Here is a 19,825-nt window from a genome sequence, read left to right as displayed (position 1 = left end):
CGACGGTCAGGTATATCAATACACCGTCCTCCCGTTCGGCCTGTCCTTAGCACCCCGTACGTTCACGAAGTGCATGGACTCGGCCCTCGCTCCCCTGAGAACACAGGGCATGCGAATTCTGAACTATTTGGACGACTGGTTGATTCTAGCGCAGTCAGAGGAAGAACTCATATCCCACAGACTAGCGCTACTCAGCCATCTGAAAAGCTTGGGTCTCTCCGTCAACTGGACCAAGAGCTCATTAATACCCAGTCAGTCGATCTCTTTTTTGGGAATAGAGCTGGACTCAGTGGCTATGACGGCCAGACTGTCGACACAGCGCGCGCGCCGTATTCGACATCTCGCCGCGTCTTTTCAGAAAGGCAGGTGCTTCCCCCTGAAAGCATTTCAGAGGATGTTGGGCCACATGGCTTCAGCTGCAGCGGTGCTTCAGCTGGGCCTACTGCGCATGCGCCCGCTTCAGCGCTGGCTGAAAGCGAGAGCGCCCCGCAGAGCGTGGATTGCCGGCGGCTCGCGAGTCAGTGTGAATCAGGGCTGCGTCTCAGCCCTGCAGCCCTGGCTGGCGGCCGAATGGTACCAACGGGGAGTTACAATGGGAGTTATCTCGCACCGGAAAACGATCTCGACAGACGCCTCCAACCTAGGTTGGGGAGCGCTTCTCGAGGGCAGACCTGTCTATGGCCTCTGGTCAGACCAGGAGAAATGCCTTCACTTAAACTGTCTGGAGATGCTAGCGGTCGAGAATGCACTGAAACTTTTTCTCCCATACCTGCGAGGACACCATGTACTAGTTCGCACAGACAACATGTCAGTGGTGTCCTACGTGAACCGTCAGGGCGGGATCAGATCCAAAATCCTCTGCGCACTGGCGGAACGCCTCCTCGTTTGGGCTCAGGGCTCACTGCGCTCGCTGAGAGCCGCGCATGTGCCCGGTCACCTGAACGTCGGCCCAGACAGACTGTCCAGAGACAACGTTCCCCCCGGGGAATGGTCTCTGCACCACCAGACAGTCCAGCTTCTATGGCGCCTGTTCGGCAGAGCGAAAGTCGAACTCTTTGCAGCAGACGACAATGCCCACTGCCCGATATTCTTCTAGAAGAGCGAGGACGCGCTGGCCCAAGCCTGGCCCAGCCTCCCGCTGTACGCTTTTCCCCCGATCTCGCTGTTACCCCAGGTGATCGGGAGGATCAGAGAAACGCGCCACTTAGTGCTCCTCATAGCCCCGCACTGGGAGAACCAGACATGGTTCCCGGAATTAATGCGGCTGGCAGACTCAGCCCCATGGCCGATCCCGGTGAGGAGAGACCTTCTCTCTCAAGCCTGCGGTTCGATCTGGCATCCCCATCCAGAGCGCTGGTCTCTGCATGCGTGGAGAATCAACGGATACTCGTTGATTTGCCAAAAGGGGTCGTGAACACGATCACGCAGTCTAGAGCCCCCTCTACGAGACGGCTCTACGCGTCAAAATGGTCTGTGTTTAACAAGTTGTGCACGGGGAAAAATTTAAACCCACAAGCGTGTGGGATTTCGTGGGTTTTGTGCTTCCTTCAGGAACTGCTGGACGCGGGCAGGTCCCCCTCCACGCTCAAAGTCTATGTTGCGGCTATTGCAGCGTTCGCCGACTCGGCGTGCGGCCGCGCATTAGGAAGGAATGAATTCATCATCCGCTTCCTTAAAGGAGCCAGGAGGAGGAATCCCCCGCGGCCCCCCTCGGTTCCGATCTGGGATTTGTCTTTGGTCCTAGAGGCCCTGAAAGCTTATCCCTTCGAACCTTTGGACACTGTGGATCTGAAATACCTCACTTTCAAAACCGTTTTTCTGATAGCTCTCTCTTCAGTTAAACGCGTGGGTGACTTACACGCGTTATCAGTTAACGCGGCGTGTCTTGAGTTCGGACCTAATGACTCAATAGTCATTCTCAAACCGAGACATGGTTACGTCCCCAAGGTGATGGGCACTCCTTTCAGAGCACAGGTCATTTCCCTCTCAGCCCTACCGGCATCCGGCAGCGAGGTTGATAGCAGAGATGGGACCAAGTCACACATGTGCAAGTCTCAAGTAAGTCTCAAGTCTTAACCTTCAAGTCTCAAGTAAGTCCCAAGTATTTTTTTCTTGGGCAAGTCAAGTCAAGTCAAGTCACAGGCTATGTCAAGTCAAGTCAAGTCAAGTCCTGTAGTAGGTCAAGCCAAGTCCAAGTCAAGTCACCTTATTATTGTAATTTTACCTGCAGAATCTGATCTTAATAAAGTGAAAAGACAAGATATAAGTACTGTAGCCTAACTGTCAGTAAATTACAATAATTTGGATTTGACTCATGTTCAGTAAAATACATCATGGAATCAAACAAAATTGTAACTTCATAAAATTATTTATTTTTCACTTCTGCCAACAGTGTTTGAAATGTTTTAAATTGTCAACATTGAGTCCATAAAACAAATAACTTTGTGGAGGAGGGACAATGCTCCGCTCGGACAAGGAACATGGACCAGAGAACCGTGGTGGTCAGACCGGGTGGGGAAACAGCCTGACCCAGCCCAGGGAAAGTGCACTTTGTGTGGGCGAGACTTCCAGTAAATAGAGTCTGGTTTGGACACCCAGTCCCTCGGTGCCAGGCCGTGCACACCGGTGAACATGCACCGTCCTGGGTGAGCTAGGGGTGAAAGACACACTGGAGGATATTCCTCCTTGTAAAAATGTCCAAAAATATCTTGTATTTGAAGAAGAGCTCCATGCTCGCAGACCTCCCGGGCCAGCCCCAGGGAGGGTGGGTCATTTCCGGTCAAAGTCAGATCCGTACACCTGCTGGCGCTCCTGCTGGAGCAACCACGGACGCACGGGGTGTTGTAGAGGAGGGAGACGACACTCTTATCGGACTAGGTAATGGAAAACAGGCGCCTCCGGGTTGCCTGGGGCCCAGAGGAGCGCACCCTCTCTTTCGGGCCGTCAAGTCGGGGTGCCCGGTCGATTGGAGCTTCGGACGCGCCTGGGGATGGAGCAGCTTGCTCCTCCCCGATTTGCGCGTTGACCTCGGGAGACTCAGATGGCCCGTCTGAAACGGATGTCTGCAAAGGTGGCCGAGGGCGCGTCGGGAGGCTTGGATTAGTTGGGGCCCCCCTGGCATTTCTTAAGAGCCAAACTTTGCCCTGCGCCTCCCCCCGCTTTGAAAGCACCCTGCCCCTGCCCCCGGTGGATGGTTCCTCATGCGCCCTACGAGTGGCCGTGTTGTCTCGAGCCTAGGCCCAAGTGGAGCGAGACCCGTGTGTAGGGAGCCTGCGCATCGCGGTTCACCGTCCGGGGCTTCTCGGTTGATCCCAAAGGTAAAACGTATGCATGTCGAACAGTCGGTCTGGGTAAACGGCGAAGCGACTCCAGGGGCTTGAGACACCCCTGGAGAAAAAGCGGTGGAGGAAGGTCCTCCTCCGAAAACAAAACGGACAGTGTCCGTGAGGTTGCAGATGGACGAGATTCCCATGCTGACTTTACTCCCTAGCAGGCTCCCAGGGAGAGTGCGGAGCTCCTGTCGGAGCGACCTCGGTCCTAAAACGGACCTTGGGGGTTTTGTCGAGGAGGGGACAAACGCTCCATTCGGACAAGGTGAGACGGAGAAGGTGCTCCACCTCTTTGCCTAAGCTAGTGCACCCCAGGCTACTGATTTTACTTCCCCCTTCTTTTATTTCTCTCCCTTGCAGCTGCTCTTATAGACTTCTTTCCTTCCTTGACCTCAGCGGCTGCACTCTCCATCTCCTCGAGGGGTGTTTTGCCCCAGGTTTTCTTCCTGGTGTATTACCTTGGCATGATGGCTTTCCTACTATGTTTATGACATTAAAAATAAAACATATGTCATGTAATATTACATTAAAATATGTTTAAGACTAAACTTAACTTGTGCCTCATGTCTCACTTTACCCCACAGCATTTGTCTCACTTTACCCCACCGCCACATTTTAGAAAAAAACTATCTCTCTTAGCAATTCAGGCTTATCTTCAGCTAGCATCATCACATGGTTTTATATGTTGGTAGTTCATCAACATGTATGATATAAGTTTTTTTTACCTGAATCAATTTGCTTTGGCACAACAGTTGATTAAAGCTGCCGTCGGCAAGTCTGGCAGATTGGGTCGATTAGCCAAAATTTTGAATGTTTACAACTCTCATGCCCCTCCCCACTACCAGCGAGCACCCTCCCATCGAGGTCGTGCTCGTCAGTGCGTCACTGTGCGTGTGTACCTGATTTTCTGTGAACGCGTCCGTCTCTTCAGCATCTATCAACACCATGGACTCGGAGGTAGGCTGCCCTGGCTAATCTATCCATAGATAGCAATAACCGAGGAATTGGAAGCTTGTTAGTAGATTTTCTCTCCGCCATCACGCGTCATGCAATCTCCAGGCGAACTTCAGGCGTGGCGTGTGCATGTGATATTAATGTGCGCGAGTGAGGGGGGATCTGTGGCGTGTGCACGACCTGTGATTGACAGTCAGATCTCACACCCCCCTGCGCTGATTGGACCTGATGAAGCGGGAGCCCTGGATTTTTGCAAAACAAATAACACGCTCCAGGTGGAGTTAGAAGCTCGGGTTTTTTTCTAAAACCACCTTATTTATGTTGTTCTGTCGGATTATAGTGTCGATTACACTGAATATGATAAAAAAAATGTTGCCGACGGCAGCTTTAAGTTGACAGCAAGAAAATTTACTTTTACATGCAAAAAAAATATTTTTGTGGAAAAAACATGCTTACGACAGCACCATGAGGTCCTCTCCTTCATGGCCAAGGGGAAATGGAAGGGGCTTGAAAACATAATGGTCATATGACCACAATTGTGTTCCATTGCCTAGATATAGGGGGTGTCTCACATTACCCGATGTCTCACATTACCCCGTTCTCCCCTACGAGAGGGCATGACTGATGATAGTTTCATGATCCAGTCATGACAACGCTATTCTCAGCCTGCGCTCCAGCTGGGTAATCAACTTGATTTTTTAAAATTATTTATTTATTTTATATTCAAACTGAAAACATGATGTGATTAACACTCAAGTCATTCAAGTCATCGTGTCTCAAGTCAAGTCAAGTCCCGAGTCTTTAACTTCCAAGTCCGAGTCAAGTCTCAAGTATTTAATTTTTTGTCAAGTCAAGTCACAAGTCATAAAAATAGAGACTCGAGTCGACTCGAGTCCAAGTCACCAAGTCACAAGTCCCCATGTCTGGTTGATAGTAACCTCTGCCCTGTCAGGGTTCTGAGGAATTACGTCACGCACTCCGCCGCTTTCAGGCGCTCGGAGCAGCTTTTCGTTTCGTTTGGAGGGCGCACCAAGGGTCTCGCCGCCTCGAAACACAGTCTGTCCAGATGGATAGTGGACGCTATTGCGGCAGCTTATGCGTCCAGAAACCTGCAGTGCCCCTTGGGCATCCGGGCTCATTCCACCAGAGGCATGGCCTCATCGTGGGCTTGGTCCAGCGGAATTTCCATTCATGACATTTGGACAGCGGCAGGCTGGGCCTCCCCCTCTACATTTGTTAGGTTTTATAACCTGGAAGTCCCCGCCCTGCAGGCTAAACTTCTATCAGTCTGAGTCGTGTGTATGCCCTGCCCACACTTTTGTGCGCGGGCTACTTACTCGGTTTAGCTCTCCTGGTTGAGCTGCACTAGAAAGGGTTATGTCAGTACAGACCGGCCGAGCCGCTCTACACCCCCTAATGTGTGCTTATGAACATGTGCTGGCCCACTATTAAACTGTCGGCCACCTGTTTCCCACTTATCAGTGTTCCCCGGGTTTCCCCTGGGACTCATGTAGTGGATGCTGGGTGCGCACGGCGTTGACAAGGGGTTCTTTAATCATGAATAGATGCACTTTTATGATGGATGGATGTTTTTTTTTATGGACTTCAAAACATAAACGGCCATTCACTGCCATTATGACGCTTGGAAGAGCCAGGACATTTTTTAATATAGCCTGACTCCGATTGTGTTCGTCTGAAAGAAGAATGTCATATACACCTAGGCTTGAGGGTGAGTAAATCACGGGGTACATTTTTTCTTTGGGTGAACTATGTGTGTTTGTCCTTCAAGTTTCAAGTTCTCAATGAAATTAGATATGCTGATTATACAGTATTACCACCAGTTCAGTTCATTTTTACATGAATATGATATGCATTGTGGAATAAAATGGTTATTCTTTTCAGCATCTGCTTCTGTGATTTGCTCAGGAATTTAATGATACAGAATAATATTCAAAACATTGCAATAATAGGAACAATGACAACATTTTCTCAATTTTTATCAAAATGTCATTCAGAGTAACAAACCATGGTCATTCGGTGTAACAGATATATTTATGTAAAAATTAAACAATATTCTTTTTCTGAGCTGTACTTATTAAAATATGTAAAACAATATGTGCTCCTACAAAATTTTATTAGATTTTAATTGATTTTCAATTCCTTACAAAAACTTCTTGCTGACAAATGGGTAAAACCTAATGGTTTAAAGGATATTGGCGAAGTGTAAAGATTTTAAATTACAAATAATTATTATTTGGGAGCTGCACTGTGATCTTTAAATAGAATCCTATAATATGTTATCAAATTAGAGTTTTTCTAAAAATGTCTGATAAGATTTTTTTGCAATAAAAATATTGTTACACTGAATTACATTTTAGTGGGTGTCTTCAGTAAAATCACAGTAAAAATGTATGGTGGTAATTATTTTTTGCTCAGAAAAATATAAAGTTAAACAGGATATATTCTAATGTATGTGAAAAAGAATACATTTAAAGCAGTTTTACACTTTTATTTTTTTGATGCTTGAAACCCCCTTTTCGTCTTTGACCCACATGCCTTTTGACGTCGTTGTGTCTTTGGCATCTTTGCACACTGTGTTGCTGGTTTCTGTGCATTTTGTTTCCACTTCATCACACCTGTTGGATAAACATGAACACAACAAAGACTGAATACTGAGCTGAAAGAAATGTTTCTAAATATAAAGCTTATGAAATGCTGAACGCTAAAACAAAAATTCAGATTTTTAAGGAACTGGGTCTTCAATGTTCCCTCTAACTTTTGCTCTTGCTTAGCAAACCTTTTATAAATTAAAGAACAATTTATAAAATAAATGTATATTGGGCATATCCTTCAGGCATCTGAGCAGAAACACCCTGCGTATCAGAAATGTGAAGCCCTCACCGACTCCCTCTTTAAGCATGATTCATTTTACACAGAAACTAAAAACAAACTAATATTTATTATTCAAATATTTAGGACAATTTTGCCAGGATTTAATGTGTTTACTTTTTTTGTCTTGTCGATTTAAGATTATTATTTTTTTAAATGCTGAGATCATGAGGGAAAAAAAAGTTATAAACAAATAGAAAATTAAAAGACGGGGCTTTTTGTTTTGGACACAGTCACTGAAATCCGGATGGATGCAGCTATTATCTGAGGAATTAGCACACACAGCTTCAGTTTTGCAGTGAAAATCAAATGGACATGCTTTTCCCCCCGCACATTTCGGAGTCTGACTTCTGCATGGATTTTCTTGTGATTTGTGTGGGAGCAAAATAAGTATGCATCTGCACACAGCTTTTTAGAAGGAACTTTGGTCTCCATTAAAACTAACAATATAACTTTCTTCACACACACACACACACACACACACACACACACACACACACACACACACACACACACACACACACACACACACGTCATTCTGTCCAGAGAGAAAAGGGTCTTTGGCTGACTACATACTTGTCACAAGGCTTACACATCCTGCAGTAGTCCCCCTGGTCACAGTAATGATCCTTCTTACACCTGCAGATAGTGTTGGAGTACGGTGAACATCCCTCTTTCACATCCATGTTTGCTAAAGCAGGGAGACAAAGCACAAGTTAGACTTTATAGAAAAATGGCCACTCTGAATTGGCTTTTCCTCAGTGCATCATCAAAGCCTGTTCCTTCAGGTTCACTTATAATGTTAATTAAGTGTTTTTGCGCGCACACACATACTGTTATGATTGGCTTATGTCATTGCATAGGAAAAAGTATCACTCGTTATTGCACGCGAGTAAGATAAGTGAGTAAACAAACAAAATCCTCCGATGTGATCCGGGACCCCACACAGATGTCAGAGAGACGCAAACAAGCTGTTTAAACAGGACGTGTTGTTTACGCTTCCATTTGACCTGTTGTCAGCAGACTCGGGCGTGTGGAGTATGTCAGAGAACAGGCATCTGTATACTGTATTTATTGTATACAGTGCAGTGATTATAATGGACGATTATAATTGATGCAACACTCGTGTCTGGAGTAGAAAGCAGTCAGCCGTTAAGCGACTGAATGGCAGTGGGCATAGCATGTGGTGCGATGATATCGATGATTCGTCAATATCTTGCATTAGAGGCAGTCATATGCAAAATGTATTTGCCCGTATGATATGATGTCACAGATCCCACAGCTTGGTAAAATAAATGCTTAAAAAGAAAGTTTAAAAAGAGGGGGGCGTTTGAAACTTGCAAGATATTTTAATGGTACAAAGAGCAAATTTGATTTCTCATGCCATGACACCTTTAATGCGAGGATTTGCAATCCCGTTACCATAATTTAAGACAGTATAGTTTGCTAAAATTGATTTGTGTGATTTTGTCATTTTCAAAGATAAACATTGAATAAACAATTAAATAGCTAAAAATGTTCTAAAACTTAAAATCCAGTGCAAGTAGCTTGAATTAAATAATTAAACTTGAATTAACCACCCAGAAGGGGCAAGTTTAGGACCAAATGATAATTAGAAGTTGATTAACATATTTCCCATAAACGAAAGGGAAATATTATATATATATTATATATATACATACATACATACATATATTTATATATTTGATGTAGATGAAAAGTACAAGCACACTTGCCTTTCAGCTGTTCTGCCTATATGGGAAAAAAAGGAAGACAAACAATCAGACACAAATGTTTTGAAATACACACACACACTAATATGCAGTTCCACCGTAACACAAGGGTGCCATGAACACTTAAAAAAAGATAACTTACCTCAGGCCCTGTGTCTATACTCTTTTTGTCCTTTTTTTGTTTCCACAAATAAAAGAGAACCAGGCAGATTATGATGATGAGTGACGGAACCAAAACAGCAGCTGCAATGACCCCTGGAACAGAAGCAACCATAGATATTTATCCATTACCACCCCCTGTACTGTACTTTGTGTTTATACTGCATAAGCTTTAAAGTACATTTCCATTCACATCTTATACTGTGTGTGTGTGTGTGTGTGTGTGTGTGTGTGTGTGTGTGTGTGTGTGTGTGTGTAGAGAAGAGCACTTGGAACAGAAGCATTTTAACAAATTATCCCTTGGCTATGCCTGTGGATGTGTGTAGCTTGTGGATATACATGCCTTTTGACGTCGTTGTGTCTTTGGCATCTTTGCACACTGTGTTGCTGGTTTCTGTGCATTTTGTTTCCACTTCATCACACCTGTTGGATAAACATGAACACAACAAAGACTGAATACTGAGCTGAAAGAAATGTTTCTAAATATAAAGCTTATGAAATGCTGAACGCTAAAACAAAAATTCAGATTTTTAAGGAACTGGGTCTTCAATGTTCCCTCTAACTTTTGCTCTTGCTTAGCAAACCTTTTATAAATTAAAGAACAATTTATAAAATAAATGTATATTGGGCATATCCTTCAGGCATCTGAGCAGAAACACCCTGCGTATCAGAAATGTGAAGCCCTCACCGACTCCCTCTTTAAGCATGATTCATTTTACACAGAAACTAAAAACAAACTAATATTTATTATTCAAATATTTAGGACAATTTTGCCAGGATTTAATGTGTTTACTTTTTTGTCTTGTCGATTTAAGATTATTATTTTTTTAAATGCTGAGATCATGAGGGAAAAAAAAGTTATAAACAAATAGAAAATTAAAAGACGGGGCTTTTTGTTTTGGACACAGTCACTGAAATCCGGATGGATGCAGCTATTATCTGAGGAATTAGCACACACAGCTTCAGTTTTGCAGTGAAAATCAAATGGACATGCTTTTCCCCCCGCACATTTCGGAGTCTGACTTCTGCATGGATTTTCTTGTGATTTGTGTGGGAGCAAAATAAGTATGCATCTGCACACAGCTTTTTAGAAGGAACTTTGGTCTCCATTAAAACTAACAATATAACTTTCTTCACACACACACACACACACACACACACACACACACACGTCATTCTGTCCAGAGAGAAAAGGGTCTTTGGCTGACTACATACTTGTCACAAGGCTTACACATCCTGCAGTAGTCCCCCTGGTCACAGTAATGATCCTTCTTACACCTGCAGATAGTGTTGGAGTACGGTGAACATCCCTCTTTCACATCCATGTTTGCTAAAGCAGGGAGACAAAGCACAAGTTAGACTTTATAGAAAAATGGCCACTCTAAATGGGATTTTCCTCAGTGCATCATCAAATAAGCAATCACAAACATTTGCACAAAATAACCATTAACTTGACTTAAAGTTAAACTAACAAGGATAAGATGTTAACACCTACCTTTGGTTTCGCATATTTTACAAGGCATGCAATTGCGATCATTGTTCGGGTAGTCCAAATAGGTGGTGTTATACTCACACAGATCACAATCTGGATGATTTGTGTCTGTGCAGTCACGTGTGAGCTTGTAACCTGTAACACACACAAATACATACATTTGTGTGCATATACCCTAGAGAACATCCTATTGTCTTTATTCCTTTTAAATAAAGATAATTACATGGTTCTCTGAAATACTTGATTCTGATTAGTCAATGAGAGTAAAATATCTACTGGCTGCTAAACTTTTTATTTCTCCGTTGCCCATGACAACGCTACTTGCAGGTCTCTCATATCACTCCACAGTCTGTGGAAACAAAAATGGTTTTGAAAAACAAAAATCACTAAAAAAAAGAAGAAAAAAAGAACCCTTTCCAGACCCTAACGCTACACTTTCATGTGGAATAAGACACAAAGTCTACCTCGCTAACCAAAATATAACGTTTAGATCTTACCAACTGGACAGAGGCAGCAGGTTTTGGTTTTCCCCTCAATCGTGTAGTTCCCGTGGTCGCACGTGTCGCGTCTCTTGCGCATGACCCTGCCTTCTGTCAAGCCTACAGGGAACATCTGACACACGAAAAAATATATTTTACAGATAAATAGGAAATTAAAGTTATGTTTTCTTATTGAAACATTCTTTTAAAAATATCTTTTGTTAACCATTATAAAACCAGTGACGACCTCAAAAAGCTTTATTATACAAATCGAAAGTGAAACGAAACGTTTTTTTTTTTTTTACTATTTTACCACTCATGTTTAGTATACAATTTATCCTATTTTCAATCAAAATGGCATTAAATTGGCTATTTTTAACTGATTAGAATACAATCAACAAATATAGGACAAACTAAGTCCATACATTTCCGTATTCCCCTAGTAAATAGTCGATGTAGGGCGTTGGCTAAGATATTTTTTCAGCTAATGTTAGGACTATAACTTAAGTTACAGTATAAATTGAATAAGATAAGGTTTAAAAGGCATGACTTACCACACAACACAGAAATGCGATGAGATTGCAAACATACATGTCTGAAGAGTAACAGGCAAACAATAAGAAGCTGTAGATATCCTTCCACTTATTTACATGAACAGCTCGCGCAGTAACGTTAGGCTACAGCTAACGTTACACTACTGTGGTCTTGCCATCTGTGCTCTCAGATTGCTTGACTGCAGAAACTTAACTGAGTCCAGGAATTGTTGTGGAGGTATCCGATTCGTGAGCAAATTGTTATTTTGAACCAGATCTTCTCATTCGGTTGAAGCAAAACCGGCCAATGTAAACCTGCTGTGCTCGTACTCTACTCTAAAGGCGCGCGGGGTTTTTCCAAAATACGACGTGACGTAAATGAATCACTAGAAGTTTGTTTTTTAAATCGGTTCATTGAAACAAACTGTGCGAAAGAACCGATTCAACTGTGGTTTTCTTAGAAAATGTGTCAGAAAGAAACATCCGTTATTGAGCTGCATTCAAATTTCAGGTCGTTCTTACTGCAGACATTTGTAGACCAAAAATATTTTTTATATTTTATATTTTATTTTTATATGGTTAATTCATAGGCATCTGACACTAACTGACTTTTGCAAGTTCTATAACAGTTAAAGGAATAGTTCACTTAAAAGTTTTATGCAACCGGCCCCAGGCCTTAGTGAATAATGTCTCGTATTCAAACTTAAAGTATAATTTGAGATGCCATTACTTTCCCTAAATTCATCCACCTGCCTTTAAACCTAACCGTGACAGGAAAAATGTGGGGTACCTGATACTACCCAACCTTTATATGCATGATCTGCAGTTGTTATGTGCAGAAACCGCACGTGATTGAGCGCTCTTCTTTGTTTGGGTGTTACCACAATGTTGCATCTTTTTTTTTTTCTGAGACACACAGAGGAAGGTGACACTTATCTGGGGCAGGTGGAGGGAGGAAGAGGAAGGCGAGATGGCCATTTCAGATCAACCCTTTCATACCTGAACAACAGTTTCTCAGCAGCCAGGAAGTCTAACTCTGAGACATTGTGTGTTCGTATTCTTAAAGAACACTGGCCATGCGCATTCTTTCATAGACAGACTCTCAGCTGTGCGACCCAGTTTCTGCTATTTTCTTATTGGTTGAGCCCCTGCTGTGAATTATGGGATGTTTTACTTCTGCTTTGTTACTGGCAGATGGCACCAGAGGACAATATACACATACAGTACTTCTCATTCTGACAAATATCCATGCGGCTCACACAGTATGAATATGAAAATGAGTCAATTTAAATTATGATTTGCCATCTAGACTATGGTCCCATGAAGAACTTCAATGGAACCTTACCATTGCACAAAAGGTTATTTATAGTGGAAAACGTAATCGGTTACTAACGTAACCTCGGTTCTCACTAGAAGAGGGAACGAGTATTGCGTAAGTTAGCTTACGCTACGAGAGCCGAGGCGTTTGTTTCAAAATGCCTCGTATTTCATGCGGCTCGTGCCGAGCCCCTCTCAGCGACAGGGACCGCCACCTCGTCTGCGCTCTCTGCCTGGGACGTGACCATGCAGCCACCGCCTTGTCTTCGGGCGGCTGCGAGCTTTGCGAAGAACTGCCGATGTCGACCCTGCGGGCTCGACTCGCCTTGTTCGACGCTGATGCTGCCACTCCGCCTGTCTCTGGGCCGCGTAAGAAGAAACGCCGCTCACAGAGACCACCGGAGTCTGATGCGCCAGCCAGGTTTTCGCCGGAGCCTCTCCCGCGAGCCTCGCTCTCTCCCTCTCCGCCTCCTCACTAAGGCTGTCGAGCACTTAGGCCTCGAATGGTCACCACCGAAGGCGCCCGCGCCTAACAGGATCGACGGGTGTTTTCTGCCTGGCCGCCGCCAAGCGCCTGCCTCTAGGTCAGCACCCTTCCTGCCCGAGCTCCACGCTGAGCTTTCCAAATCCTGGAACGCTCCTTTCTCCGCGAGACTCCGCTCCTCAGTCTCCTCGACTCTCTCTCATGTGGACGGAGCCACGGAGAAGGGATATACCCAGATTCCCCCGGTGGAACAGGCGGTCGCAGCGCACCTTTGCCCCCCATCCGCGAGATGGCGCTCAAAGTCTGCCCTCCCGTCAAAAGCCTGCAGGACTACGTCAGCACTCGTCAGCCGCGCCTTCTCTGCCGCTGGACAGGCTGCTTCCGCCCTGCACACAATGGCGGTTCTCTAGATCCTCCAGGCCGATCTCCTCCGCGAAATGGACGAGAAAGGCCCGAGTCACACCGCCTTCACGGACTTGCGCAGCGCGACGGACCTCTCCCTTCGCGCTACCAAGACCGCGGCCCAAGCCATCGGGAGATCCATGGCCTCGCTTACAGTCACCGAGCGCCATCTGTGGCTAACGCTCGCCGACATGGGTGAGTCTGAGCGGTCCGTCTTCCTCAACGCCCCGCTCTCCCCCACCGGCCTCTTCGGCCCTGCTGTAAGCGGCATCGTGGATCGTTTTTCGGAGGTACAGAAAGCGTCGCAGGCCATGAACCTCTTCCTGCCTCGCCGCTCGAGTTCCGCTGCAGGCCGCTCTCAAGCACAGCCTCCTGCACGCAGCTCTACGCAGCGCTCGTCTCGACCTCCGCCTTCGCAGCAACGACAGGGCGGCCGCCCTAGGTCGCGCTCATCCAGCCAGCACAGACCGCCTCCCTCTCGGGGACCCCGGCCTAAGATCTCGCTGAAGCCCGAGCCTGCGAAGTCCTCCTAGCATGTGCAGGGAGGAAAAGACGGTTGGGTCCCGCCGCGGCCGGACCGCCGTCGAAACTCACAACGTTACCTCTACCAGTCCCCTTAGAAAAGGCTAATGCAGTAGTGTTCACCGCAGCCAACGAGTCAGTTACACAACTCGCTCGCCTGCACACAAACGCCGTTCTCACGGCGACCCAGAGAAATCTCAAAAAGAGCATAAAGTCTGGTTTTCCGGCTCACGCCGACGGTGTTATGAGTGTAGCAAATGTGCCCACATCCCAGTGTTCACCCCTACACACAAGCACGATCTCCCCTGTGTACCCCACAGAGCACACTCTCATAAAGCGGGCACGTGCTGGTCGAGTGTCAAATGTAGGAAATGTGCCCACAATCCAGTGCCCACACCTACACTTTGCCCGCTCTGTCTCACAACTGTCTCGGGGGTTAGATCACATAAAGCTCCCCTCCACTGGCCGTATTACGAATGTAAGCCCTGTGCCCGCCTACGAGCGCTCACGCTTACTGATAAACACATTAACGCCCACGCCGCTCTCGCGCCACGGGTTTCTCACTGCAAAATGTTCTCCGTCCCAAGTGACCGAGTCATTAAGTGCTGTCCAGCCAGTTATCGCTATCAGCGAGCTCCCGTTCCCCAGAATCGACAGCGCGCGCACCGCGCAAATTCCTCTGTTACGTGTCCCCTATCCCGCGCAGTGCAGCGGCCGGGACCCAGAGGCCATTCGACCCCTAGCTATGCATGCGGAAGCGTGGGAAGCTATCCCGGGCGTGTCAGAATGGGTGCTGAACATTGTGAAACGGGGCTATTCGCTGCAGTTCGCTCGCCGTCCCCCGCGCTTTCGAGCACGGACCGAGACGAGAGTGAATACAGAAGCAGCCCATCTGCTTCATACAGAAATAGCGAAACTATTGTGCAAGGGGGCAATAGAACGAGTGCATCCTTCTCTGACCGAGACGGGCTTTTACAGCCGCTATTTCCTCGTTCCCAAGAAGGACGGAGCTCTCAGACCCATATTAGATCTGAGATATTTGAACAAAGCTCTCATGAGACGGCCGTTCAAAATTCTCACAACCAGACAAATCCTCGCGCAAATCCGCCCGAGGGACTGGTTTATTTCTCTCGATCTGAAAGACGCATACTTTCAGATTCAGATTATACCCCGTCACAGGTCATTCTTGAGATTCGCCTTCGACGGTCAGGTATATCAATACACCGTCCTCCCGTTCGGCCTGTCCTTAGCACCCCGTACGTTCACGAAGTGCATGGACTCGGCCCTCGCTCCCCTGAGAACACAGGGCATGCGAATTCTGAACTATTTGGACGACTGGTTGATTCTAGCGCAGTCAGAGGAAGAACTCATATCCCACAGACTAGCGCTACTCAGCCATCTGAAAAGCTTGGGTCTCTCTGTCAACTGGACCAAGAGCTCATTAATACCCAGTCAGTCGATCTCTTTTTTGGGAATAGAGCTGGACTCGGTGGCTATGACGGCCAGACTGTCGACACAGCGCGCGCGCCGTATTCGACATCTCGCTGCGTCTTTTCAGAAAGGCAGGTGCTTCCCCCTGAAAGCATTTCAGAGGATGTTGGGCCACATGGCTTCAGCTGCAGCGGTGCTTCAGCTGGGCCTACTGCGCATGCGCCCGCTTCAGCGCTGGCTGAAAGCGAGAGCGCCCCGCAGAGCGTGGATTGCCGGCGGCTCGCGAGTCAGTGTGAATCAGGGCTGCGTCTCAGCCCTGCAGCCCTGGCTGGCGGCCGAATGGTACCAACGGGGAGTTACAATGGGAGTTATCTCGCACCGGAAAACGATCTCGACAGACGCCTCCAACCTAGGTTGGGGAGCGCTTCTCGAGGGCAGACCTGTCTATGGCCTCTGGTCAGACCAGGAGAAAGGCCTTCACATAAACTGTCTGGAGATGCTAGCGGTCGAGAATGCACTGAAACATTTTCTCCCATACCTGCGAGGACACCATGTACTAGTTCGCACAGACAACATGTCAGTGGTGTCCTACGTGAACCGCCAGGGCGGGATCAGATCCAAAATCCTCTGCGCACTGGCGGAACGCCTTCTTGTTTGGGCTCAGGGCTCACTGCGCTCGCTGAGAGCCGCGCATGTGCCCGGTCACCTGAACGTCGGCCCAGACAGACTGTCCAGAGACAACGTTCCCCCCGGGGAATGGTCTCTGCACCACCAGACAGTCCAGCTTCTATGGCGCCTGTTCGGCAGAGCGAAAGTCGACCTCTTTGAAGCAGACGACAACGCCCACTACCCGATATTCTTCTCGAAGAGCGAGGACGCGCTGGCCCAAGCCTGGCCCAGCCTCCCACTGTACGCTTTTCCCCCGATCTCGCTGTTACCCCAGGTGATCGGGAGGATCAGAGAAACACGCCACTCAGTGCTCCTCATAGCCCCGCACTGGGAGAACCAGACATGGTTCCCGGAATTAATGCGGCTGGCAGACTCAGCCCCATGGCCGATCCCGGTGAGGAGAGACCTTCTCTCTCAAGCCCGCGGTTCGATCTGGCATCCCCATCCAGAGCGCTGGTCTCTGCATGCGTGGAGAATCAACGGATACTCGTTGATTTGCCAAAAGGGTTCGGGAACACGATCACGCAGTCTAGAGCCCCCTCTACGAGACGGCTCTACGCGTCAAAATGGTCTGTGTTTAACAAGTGGTGCACGGGGAAAAATTTAAACCCACAAGCGTGTGGGATTTCGTGGGTTTTGTGCTTCCTTCAGGAGCTGCTGGACGCGGGCAGGTCCCCCTCCACGCTCAAAGTCTATGTTGCGGCTATTGCAGCGTTCGCCGACTCGGTGCGCGGCCGCGCATTAGGAAGGAATGAATTCATCATCCGCTTCCTTAAAGGAGCCAGGAGGATGAATCCCCCGCGGCCCCCCTCGGTTCCGATCTGGGATTTGTCTTTGGTCCTAGAGGCCCTGAAAGCTTATCCCTTCGAACCTTTGGACACTGTGGATCTGAAATATCTCACTTTCAAAACCGTTTTTCTGATAGCTCTGTCTTCAGTTAAACGCGTGGGTGACTGTTGAAGATTTTATTATTTAGAAAATAAGTAATTTAACTATTTTTTGTACACTATTATTTCCTTTCTGTCTGTGTATGACTTTGGGTAACTTTGGAACCTGAGAGCTGTGTGGTTACAGCAGAGAATTCTATTTCAGTAATGTCACATGGTACAAAACTATTTCTCAAAATACCTATAGAATGTATTACCATATTTGGGAGAAGGATGTAGGTATATACGTTTGCTGGACAATCTTTCTAGAGCGTCTCTCTGCAGGGTCTTTCTGCAGAGGGGCACTCGGCTTTGTTTGTTAATAAAGTCTAATATTTCTGGTATCGAAAATCTCTGAAGTCATTTCCCTGAAAAGAATTAAACCACAACAAATGGCGACCACGAAGGGACTTGGCTCAGGAGCTGAAGAAGCCACGAAGGGATCGCTGGTGACTGACACAGACAACAGTGGCCGCTGTACTTTGAGGTGAGCAGTTTTGCTTTTGAATAAGGTATGTGTTAGTCACCAGTGGCCCGGATGTGGTAAGAAAAGGCTTCTCCAAATTTAAAGAACTTAAAAAGTGATGTTTGATATCAGAAATAATTGCATGCATTGTCTTTGTAAATGTCAAGTAGTTGGTAATAGCGTGGGGGAGCTCCCGATAGTGTTTGCCAGTACTTGTTTAATCCTGAGTGGATTCTATAACTACTGGTGATGCTGATTTAGCGCTAAGAGTTTTGACGTACGTACGTAAAGTTTTGTGTTTGTTGAGTATGACTTTGGGTAACTTTGGAACCTGAGAGCTGTGTGGTTACAGCAGAGAATTCTATTTCAGTAATGTCACATGGTACAAAACTATTTCTCAAAATACCTATAGAATGTATTACCACATTTGGGAGAAGGATGTAGGTATATACGTTTGCTGGACAATCTTTCTAGAGCGTCTCTCTGCAGGGTCTTTCTGCAGGGTCTTTCTGCAGAGGGGCACTCCGCTTTGTTTGTTAATAACGTCTAATATTTCTGGTATCGAAAATCTCTGAAGTCATTTCCCTGAAAAGAATTAAACCACAACATGACTTACACGCGTTATCAGTTAACGCGGCGTGTCTTGAGTTCGGACCTAAAGACTCAATAGTCATTCTCAAACCGAGACATGGTTACGTCCCCAAGGTGATGGGCACTCCTTTCAGAGCACAGGTAATTTCCCTCTCAGCCCTACCGGCATCCGGCAGCGAGGTTGATAGTAACCTCCTCTGCCCTGTCAGGGCTCTGAGGAATTACGTCACGCGCTCCGCCGCTTTCAGGCGCTCGGAGCAGCTTTTCGTTTCGTTTGGAGGGCGCACCAAGGGTCTCGCCGCCTCGAAACACAGTCTGTCCAGATGGATAGTGGACGCTATTGCGGCAGCTTATGCGTCCAGAAACCTGCAGTGCCCCTTGGGCATCCGGGCTCATTCCACCAGAGGCATGGCCTCATCGTGGGCTTGGTCCAGCGGGATTTCCATTCATGACATTTGTACAGCGGCAGGCTGGGCCTCCCCCTCTACATTTGTTAGGTTTTATAACCCGGAAGTCCCCGCCCTGCAGGCTAAACTTCTATCAGTCTGAGTCGTGTGTATGCCCTGCCCACACTTTTGTGCGCAGGCTACTTACTTGGTTTAGCTCTCCTGGTTGAGCTGCACTAGAAAGGGTTATGTCAGTACAGACCGGCCGAGCCGCTCTACACCCCCTAATGTGTGCTTATGAACATGTGCTGGCCCACTATTAAACTGTCGGCCACCTGTTTCCCACTTATCAGTGTTCCCCGGGTTTCCCCTGGGACTCATGTAGTGGATGCTGGGCGCGCACGGCGTTGACAAGGGGTTCCCGTAGCGTAAGCTAACTTACGCAATACGAGAGAACCTCTCGTAAGAGAACGTAATCGGTTACTAACGTAACCTCGGTTCTCTCTAGAAGAGGGAACGAGTATTGCGTAACCCGCCGTGCTCGCGCCACGAGCTCTTGTCGCTTCAGTCGACGAAAACCAGGGTGGCAGCCTCCGAGCCTTCCTTTTATACGCTAAGCCACTCCCATTCTGGCGGGCTGTGACGCGTGAGGGCGCATCAGGCTCACTGGTAGGCTGCTGCAGTTGCCGCGGAGCAGCCAATGAGCGCGATAGGTAGCCTGCTCTAGGTCTGCTAGCTGCTGCACTGCGTTGACAATGAATAAAAATTAAGGATAATTTTTTGGCTTCATATCTCGAGAAAAGATGACTTTACCCGTAGCGTAAGCTAACTTACGCAATACTCGTTCCCTCTTCTAGAGAGAACCGAGGTTACGTTAGTAACCGATTACGATTCATTTGAAATCGAATCAAATCGTGAAATTTGAGTCAAAGTGCATTTATCCATCATAAAAGTTTATCTATCCATCATAAAAGTGCATCTATTCATCATTGAAGTGCTCCTCATTGCTCTGGGGGGTTAATAAAGGCCTTCTGAAGTGAAGAAAAAAGAACACTTGTTCGTG

General features: G+C 46.9%; 1 protein-coding gene and 1 long non-coding RNA gene across 2 annotated transcripts; both read right to left on the bottom strand.

Moving 5' to 3' along the window:
* Positions 1 to 2,020: 2,020 nt before the first annotated feature.
* Positions 2,021 to 2,435, bottom strand: LOC309479829. Its single transcript, XR_014199445.1, has 2 exons — positions 2,271 to 2,435; positions 2,021 to 2,238 (listed from the first exon to the last, which is right to left on the bottom strand). It is a non-coding gene; the product is annotated as an uncharacterized lncRNA (long non-coding RNA).
* A 3,757-nt stretch (positions 2,436 to 6,192) lies between these two features.
* LOC309479828 (tumor necrosis factor receptor superfamily member 6-like) lies at positions 6,193 to 12,865 on the bottom strand. The gene is made up of 9 exons (XM_082144024.1): positions 11,590 to 12,865; positions 11,054 to 11,168; positions 10,560 to 10,691; positions 10,280 to 10,394; positions 9,408 to 9,487; positions 9,048 to 9,160; positions 8,909 to 8,924; positions 7,749 to 7,863; positions 6,193 to 6,919 (listed from the first exon to the last, which is right to left on the bottom strand). The coding sequence occupies exons 1-9, from the start codon at positions 11,626 to 11,628 to the stop codon at positions 6,784 to 6,786; spliced, it is 861 nt and encodes a 286-aa protein (XP_082000150.1). The 5' UTR covers positions 11,629 to 12,865; the 3' UTR covers positions 6,193 to 6,783.
* Positions 12,866 to 19,825: the final 6,960 nt, after the last annotated feature.

This window comes from Leuciscus leuciscus (genome assembly GCF_965113295.1).
Source record: "Leuciscus leuciscus genome assembly, chromosome: 17".
Taxonomy (NCBI): domain Eukaryota; kingdom Metazoa; phylum Chordata; class Actinopteri; order Cypriniformes; family Leuciscidae; genus Leuciscus; species Leuciscus leuciscus.
This window is presented reverse-complemented; position numbering and strand designations above follow the sequence as displayed.